Source organism: Punctularia strigosozonata (genome assembly GCF_000264995.1).
Source record: "Punctularia strigosozonata HHB-11173 SS5 unplaced genomic scaffold PUNSTscaffold_16, whole genome shotgun sequence".
Classification (NCBI taxonomy): Eukaryota; Fungi; Basidiomycota; class Agaricomycetes; order Corticiales; family Punctulariaceae; genus Punctularia; species Punctularia strigosozonata.
Window position 1 is genome coordinate 540,764 of NW_006767448.1, and position 8,262 is coordinate 549,025.

Genomic DNA, 8,262 nt, shown 5'->3' on the forward strand with positions numbered 1-8,262 from the left:
ATGCTAATTTGGCCAATACCACTCCATCCAATCAGATCACAGGCTTACTAAGCGCCTGCTGCGCCGCAGCATGCTTACTAATATCCGCAGCAAGCTTACTAATCAGCACAGCCTTGCAACACAGCCCTGTGATACCATAGCAACATGTCTGAGTGCCCACATATTTCCTCTCTTTTCTGAGGCGTATTTAGACTACTCTGACCGTCTAATCCATGCTATGTGATCATGATAGGGTAGTAGACAGTCAAATGTGTACATAAACAAAACTATTACACTACCAAAAAATATTTAAATACTAATATGGGTCAGTTCTGAGTACTGGGAAAGAAACTAGCATATCTAAGGATCGGCTACTATGATTGTAGTCACGCAAGTTGTACTCTATAGTAATTATGAGTGGCTATCTATAGACCACATTCGTGTTTCCCGCAGGCATTCTACGCGTCTCGCACCTAATCACTTTAGGGGCGGGACAACGGTCGGCTCTTTGAACTCTTCTGGGCACGCGAGGCCCCTCGACAATATTCTTGCCACTTCGTTCGCGAGCCCTTGAGCGTAGGAAAGAGCGAGGGATTCCTCCAGGCATTGTCGCACTTTGTACGTTGAAGGTTAACACTTAGCGGCTTGTCGAATGACTTGGAAATACATAATACTTGTTTGACATTATGGTACATGTATGGGTTACGTCAACTATCCATATCATATTATAATGAGGTAAATTTAATGCCTGATTCAACACATGCAGGAAACAATGACGATAGCAGCAAAAAGATCCATTCGTAATCATCCAGCATAGCAAGTGTGATAGACGGCGAGCAAAGTTCATCGAGTACCTTGAAATTGTTGTTCCCTTGCGAACACGGAAAGCGTAGGACGTCAACAATCTCCCATGATCCGACGCATCGATGAGAGACGCTGCCGACACTCATCTCGTCCAATACCAATCACCGTGTCCGTTTTTGTCGGCAGTCTTGCCTAGCGATGAACCCGAAACCTCCAAAACTGTGTCTGCGCGGTGAACGGGCTCCTCCCCAGACCTGAATCCAGAGCACGGAACTCCAGTGCGAAGCTAATATTGCATAGCTCAAACATCATCGTGAAGGAAAACAGGGGCTGCAATAGAACGAGGTTGGGCAAAACTTAACCCCACCGCATCAACTGCCCCTCCAGGACCGGTTGCGGCAAGTTGGCAACATCGTAGAGAAACTGTCAGAAAGCGTGTAAGCATGCTGGTCGTTTCTTGTCCCGTATGATGCCCACCATCTGGCCGAATAACATCTGCCACCCTGTTCGGATAGAGTACCCAGGTCCGCAAAATCTGATCCGGCAAAGCCGTTCAGTCTGAAGCATCCGTTTTGTGGTACCGATCAGCCCAGCGTAACAAATAATCCGAATCCCCACCAAGGACCGACAGGGTCGCGGTACATGACCTAGATGAAGCAGGTGGGACACGTGAAGATACCTGTGAAAGCAAACAGAGCGCGGTTGCATGTTGCCGTGAAGGGAGTGCAGATTTGACGCAATGCCTGCCTTGGGTATTCAAACCAGTTCGGGTGAATAAATGACATTGGACTTGCTTTGCTTCGACGACCCTGCGGAATCGCGGATAGCGTGCAACGTTGGGAGAAACTCCAACTCAAAGATTTTGATAATAAGCAACACGCATACTGCCATTCATTCGACGCTGGAACTCACCGGAAAAGAACCGGATAGAGGGGTATACCGTGCAACAAAAGGTCACCTCAACGACGTGGCCGAGCTCGACTTCGTTCACTTGCGATAATCCTGCAGGATCGCAGGAGAGCGCGCGGCAATCGGAGAGACTACAGCTCTTATGGTAAGCAACGCACGTATAGCCATTCGTTCAATGCTGGAACTCACCGGAAAATAACCGGATAGACACGGGGATACGGCGAGACAAAAGGTCACCTCGACGACGTGGCTGAGCTCGACTTCGTTAGTTTGCGATAATCCTGCAGGATCGCAGGAGAGCGCGCGGCAATCGGAGAGACTACAGCTCTTATGGTAAGCAACGCGCGTATAGCCATTCATTCAACACTGAAACTTACCCGAAAAGGACCGGATAGACACGGGGATACGGTGCAACAAAAGATCACCTCGACGACGTCACTGACGTGGCCGAGCTTGACTTCGTGCGCTTTCGAAAATGTTGCAGGATCGCAAGGCAACTGCAGACACTGCAATTCAGTGGATGAGCACCACACATACCGCTCGCAAACTCACCCAATAAGCACTCAATCAAGCTAATCAGAAGCCCAAGTACACGATGGCAACAAAAGGGTACACCAAAGTAGCGTATTGAGAGGGCGCAAGCATGTCGGAATCGCAAGAGGTGGAGACGTTGAAGGGTCACGAGGGCGTCAACGGAATGGTATTCTCACGCTTTTGGCCCATCGTATCAACGACCCCGTTGATAGCACTAGCCTGCTCGACCTCTGTCTGGAGTACGATACAATTGCACACAAGGGAAAAGGATGTTCAAACCCATGGAAATAACTCTGCCTTTGCCCCAGTGTCTGGCCAATGTCTCTTCGTATCAGGAATGACATACTAGAACTGGTATGGGTTTGCAGGCTATAACGAGAAGGCCTAAAGGTTACAGGTACCGGATCTTCAACGCCATGTTCCTGTCCCAATTCTTCAAAACAGCCAGCAAAGCTTTGACCCTCCCATGCAAGCGAGAATTCTCCTTCTTCAGCCGTGCATTCTCCGACACCAAGGCCTGGTATGCATATCCATGATTCGATGGAGTAGGGGCTACCAGAACACAGTCATTCAGCATCAATCTGGTACGGTCATGATATGTCAATACGAGCGCACCCGTATTGTCACTCAACGGCGGCATCTGGGGCCCCCCAATGTTAATGCTCGCGGGTTGCATGTCCATACCTAAATAGTGAAGCTCAGACCATCTGTCGGTAAAACCCAATGCAACGTAATTCTTACCACCCCCGTATTTCGCTGGTGACCTGCTGGGGACCTGGATTTGTGTACGATAAGGTGAGGGTGATGGAGAGACGAGAAGGTGCCTAACGTAATAAACCTCCGGAATTGATCACGTGATAAGCCATTCCATGCTCGCAAAGATTTTGCTAAGTCCAACGATTTGCATTCCTGCAAATCGGGTGGCAACACCGCTCCTAACGTTAGCACCACACTACACTTCGTGACGGCCAATGCGAGATTTTCGGGGATAGCGGGAGCGGGAGTTTTCGCGGTGAACGCGGCGATCTGGCGGGTTTCCTCGTTGAGGAGACGGTCGATGACGTACGAGAGGGTAAGGTGGGAAGCGTCGGTGGCGTCGAGGGAGCAAATGAAGGACTGGTCGGAGGCAGGGAGACCCATGGTGAGCACCAGGATGATGTCTTCATCGTCGACATTGACTGCGGCTTCCTCGAGGCGGAAGGCGATGGAGCGGACGTCGGCGATCCAGTTGGCGATGATCTGGTTGGGTTTCTTCGTCATCCCCCAGAAGTGCCGGCGCAGAGCGAGGCAGGAGGCGAAGCCTTCGGTCTGGTGGACCTTGCGGAGGTTCGTTGGGCGAGCTGTTAAGCTTCGACGCGCAAAACGATCTCGGCGCGCGCTTCGGCGTTTTTCTTCTTCCAGGCTTTGACGGCCTTCGAGTTCGGACGGCCTTCGAGTTCGCGCTACCCATCGGTATGGGCTCGTCGCCGTTGGCGTATTCCCATAGGCCCTTGTGGGTCAGGTTCGCCTCGGTGAACATACACCATTTGGCGTAGTTTGTCTCGTTGAGACTCGAATAGGTGCGTCCATCATTGGTCATGTCAGTGCGGGAGCGTCGGGTGCGAGCGTGCGGGTACGGGTTACGGGTTTCGTCGGGTTCTTCGAGTTACGCGGGTTCGTTCGTCGTGTTCGAGTTCGGATCGTCAAGTTACGGGGTGCGGGATACAAGTGCGAGACAACAGGGCCAGGGATCGCCGAGTAAGGACTGTCGGTGATATGGCGCATTTGTGTCAGTGTGTGAGGCACAAACAACGCGAGCGAGAGAGGGAGAATAGCTTTGGGGGCCTCTACTGCAAACGCGCAAGGCGCGACGCACATGCAAGAAGTAGTGAGTACATAGGATGATAGGATATTGCGGGGGGAGCCATGTGAGTGCGAGGCGGCGGCAGCCGACTCTGAATCTAATCCTCCAACATATTGAACTCCCTGGTACGCATTGTGAGTATCATAGTGTGTGCTTGTGTCACTGATACCGACTAAGGCGTATGTCAAACACTTTCCCGGTGCGCATTTGGTACGAAACAGGAAGTCTAATGCGAATAATCCCAGATTCTAGGGCACCACACGGAGGGCATTTTGAACGGCTAATTGTACTTACATCTGACGAACTCGATATGTCCATCAATGAATTGGAATGCACAGTGTCTAACATGGGCACTACATTGCATATCGGCATTCTCCCGCAAAATGTGTTTGATGCTACTTACATGAAGATCCACACCAGACTTGCCGCGCTCGATGCTACCGCGCTGCGCCGTGAGCAATTGCACATACCTGTGCATTGCAGGGATGCGCGGGGATGTGCAATTGCAGAAGAGAGGTAATAGACCGGTGATTCATTATGCTATTGTACCAACATGGCGACGAGAGGACGTGAGAGACAAACCATAATCACTCCGGCCGTCTTCGTACAAGAGTGCTTCGCCCAGAGATTGAACCTTCCCGTGCATCGCGAAGCTATGCACACTTTCTGCCCAACATTGTAAGAAGATCTGTGATTGCGCTGAAGTAATGGACCGGGGTTGCATCATCGTACCAATATCTTGCGTTCATTATTCTACCTAGTGCTCTCCCTGCAAGCTTGATAATTCAGGTGTCATGTATCAGGCATCACGATGCTAAACGCAGACGTTACATTACTGCTGCAAAGTTGCCACGAGAAGCGTGCTCGCAGCAACGTAGATCCTGTTCCAAGAATGGTGCAGCGAATAAATGGATGCGCATAGCTCTCCAATACACAACGAATGTATGGTCTATGACTCCAAAATGTCTACACACACCAGTGTAGGGTAATGAATGCGTGCGAGACTGCAAGAACCAGTCGATCGCCACATTCGAAATGGGTAACAGATGGTGATTTCATCCTTGCATGCTCCATCGAGCATTATAACCTCGGTTTATCTGTGCACATCTGTTTGGCTCCTGAATCAGTGCCTCATCGTGCATTAAAAACTGTGTTCTACCCTTAATAGGCTGCATTGTCATGGTGCAGGCATGCGCGATTGCAGCGAAAGCGAAATGGGTCGGACCGGCGGTTGTTTTCTTGCACTATATGCATACATCGGGTGTATATGACCCACAGTGATTAACACAGAGATCGAAGCTTCACCGTGCATTAGAAGATCATACACGCATCTCGATCCATTGCACCAATTCTGCTAGGAGATGTGCCCTTGCTGTGATCGGTCAATGGAACGGTGGTTTCGTTCATGCACGCACCATCCTTCATTGATCACCTGCATTGATTCCCCCAGCCTTTTGTGCACACGCACATTGACCACAGTGAAATTCCACATCGACCACCCCAGCATAAGTCATGTCTGTATGCTCCGCCAACTGATTGATTCTCCTTCCTATTGCTGCAACTTCGTCTTGCGACGCCGTGACAGATGTACTGAGAACGCAGGGAATGTCAGAACTCGCCGCAGGATCAGATTTGCTATACGCCTCATATCTCGGTTTCTCGACGAGCTTTTCTCATATTCCTACATCTAAGCGTAGACAGGTTTGTATTCCCATCCGTACACCAGTCCACGTACATACGTGCAAATTTGTACTCATATTTTTTGGGAAAGAAGCGGAAAATGCGGGCACCGAATCATGTTTAAATAAAATGCAAAGCAAATGATGTTGGATAAGGAACACACCCGCAGACACGTACAGAAGAGACCGTCGTTAGAGTCATCGGTTTGACTTTGTCTGAATATAGCCACGTGATCTGACCCCGCGCAAGCGCCCGTCACTGCATACATTCAGTTGCTCACCCTCAACCGCTACCTTCCGAACCACGCAGAGTCGCTCGACGCGGTGTTGCCACATACCAAAGCCGATACACGGCTTCAAGTTTGCGTTCAAGTGTCTATACGTGCGATGAGATTGAGTGCAGCAAGGGCTAGAGAACCGGTCACCTGGAAATGGATGCTATCGCCTTCAATCTGAATTCGCCTGAATCCATCGGAATGGTAAAAAACTCGAAGCAAGTACTCGCAAGGAGACATTTGACAGCAGCGATGGAGAAGCGAGAAGTTATGGACATGGAATGCAAACGACGTGTCTGAAAGCTGCTGCTGCGCTTGCAGTGCAAAGGTACGTTCATCGATGAGCTTTTCTGCAAGGTCCTGCGCCTGTGGCTCATTTGAGATACTGTAGGCCCCTGAATACAGAATGCAAAAAGCCCACCTCTTGCGAGTGAGCATTCCAGAGCATGAAGAACGGGTGCGCGATGTTACTTTCTCTATTAGGGCTCGCGCGCTCACGCTCTCGGGCTAGCAATGCGATGCGGACATACTCCTCATGCGCGATTGATTCTTTGTCGACATCGTCGTCGATGTTGTGATTGCCTTCATCTTCTTGCTGGTCTTCATCGCCGTCGGCCTCGCTTGAAGGCGTTTCACGCAGGCGGGACCACCACTCGAAGTGACTTGCAAACCGCGTCATCGCTCGCTGGAAAATGTCTGTATCGGTCCTTTGATAGCGCATCAATACTGAATGCTCACGTCTGCGATGCTATCCGACAGGTTCACGGCACCGGCGGCCAACACCCACTGCATGTAAGTGGCGGCATCCGTCCTGAAGAGTTCGTGTTCGTGTTGGCACCAATCGAAGTGTTGAAGGAGGTTCTTGTCCAGACCGTAAAAGTCCTCCAGCCTGTCGTCTTTGAGCACCAAAGATGCCAGAAGAGATGCCTGTCGGTGCGTTAACGTGTATGATATGAATTGGTATCCTTGCTCACATTAGTGCTTTTGCAATAGAACAGTTCTTTCCAGCGTTGGTAAGGACGATGCTGAGGCTCCAAGGCTTGCATTTGAGCGGTGTTGCAGAAGGCAAAGGTGACGGGGGCGCCGGGCGGGAGGAGGACCTCGACCTGTGCTATCTCGGTTCGTCGGACATACGGCTTGTAAACAGGGGACGACTGACCTCTTTCCAGGGGAGTTATGATGACAGGTGCAAGGCACGGCGGCATGCGCAAGATGCAAGTCAACCTTATGATGTTCGTAGCGATCCGCATGGATGCGAGGTCAGCCCTGGCGCACGGATGGCACAGGCAAGATACCAATGTCATGCCGATCAAGGTTAGGCGATGTTGGTCAGGTGGTGTTTGTAGCGATCCAAGGTGACGGGGCGCCGGGTGGGAGGACCTGGCGGGAGGACCTCGACCTGTGCTATCTTGGTTCGTCGGACATGCGGCTCGTAAACAGGGGACGACTGACCTCTTTCCAGGGGAGTTATGATGACAGGTGCAAGGCACGGCGGCATGCGCAAGATGCAAGTCAACCTTATGATGTTCGTAGCGATCCGCATCGATGCAAGGTCAGCCCTGGCACACGGATGGCCCGGGCAAGATTCCAATATCATGCCGATCAAGGTAAGGCGATGTTGGTCAGGCGATGTTCGTAGCAATCCGAACACATGGGTGAAGTCAGCGCTGTCTTGCCTTGCGATTCAAGACTGTTCGGAATGCTAAATGCCCTGTGGCGGTCATGATAAGAGCCGCCGATTGTGTGAGCATCAGTCCGTTGCAGCGATCGTAGATGCCTCATGTGTTTTTAGGGCATTCCGCAGTCGTCTGTCTCGTTTTCCATTGAAGCGGCAGATAATTTGTGCGATTTCATCATGTTACAAAGATGGCCATTTCCCATCAGACCCCCGGCAGACTTGTGCGATTCGATCAACCTACAAAGATTGTCGTTTTCATCGGACCGGCGGAAGACTTTTGCCATTCCATCACCTTACAAAGAGCGCTTGGCGCAGTGCAAATGGCCGCCGATGGATACGAAGTACCTAATCCTTGTGTGGTGTATACGAAGGACCTAATCCTCGTCTATCTCCTCCAGATGGAGGATGCGCGACTGTGGTCTTGGTCGGTCAGTAGGACCACCACGATATATAGCGGCTTCTCCACGACCTGCCCTATTCCAGACATCGTCCAAGCGGATATGAAAAGGAACACAAAGTGAACGGACAAGCGGCTCGCAGGCCGTGTATCCATCAACTCTG

The 8,262-nt window shown here is 51.0% G+C and overlaps 2 protein-coding genes across 2 annotated transcripts; both read right to left on the reverse strand.

The window, feature by feature from the left end:
• Positions 1 to 3,252: 3,252 nt before the first annotated feature.
• On the reverse strand, positions 3,253 to 3,805 carry PUNSTDRAFT_32781 (uncharacterized protein; the record flags this gene model as incomplete). Its single annotated transcript, XM_007388085.1, has 2 exons — positions 3,253 to 3,566; positions 3,673 to 3,805. Coding segments are annotated over 2 exons (447 nt in total), but the record flags the coding sequence as incomplete, so codon positions are not given.
• A 2,311-nt stretch (positions 3,806 to 6,116) lies between these two features.
• Positions 6,117 to 7,273, reverse strand: PUNSTDRAFT_138400 (uncharacterized protein; the record flags this gene model as incomplete). The annotated part of the gene is made up of 4 exons (XM_007388086.1): positions 6,117 to 6,389; positions 6,445 to 6,708; positions 6,762 to 6,950; positions 6,998 to 7,273. The coding sequence occupies 4 exons, from the start codon at positions 7,271 to 7,273 to the stop codon at positions 6,117 to 6,119; spliced, it is 1,002 nt and encodes a 333-aa protein (XP_007388148.1).
• Between the last annotated feature and the right edge of the window lie 989 nt (positions 7,274 to 8,262).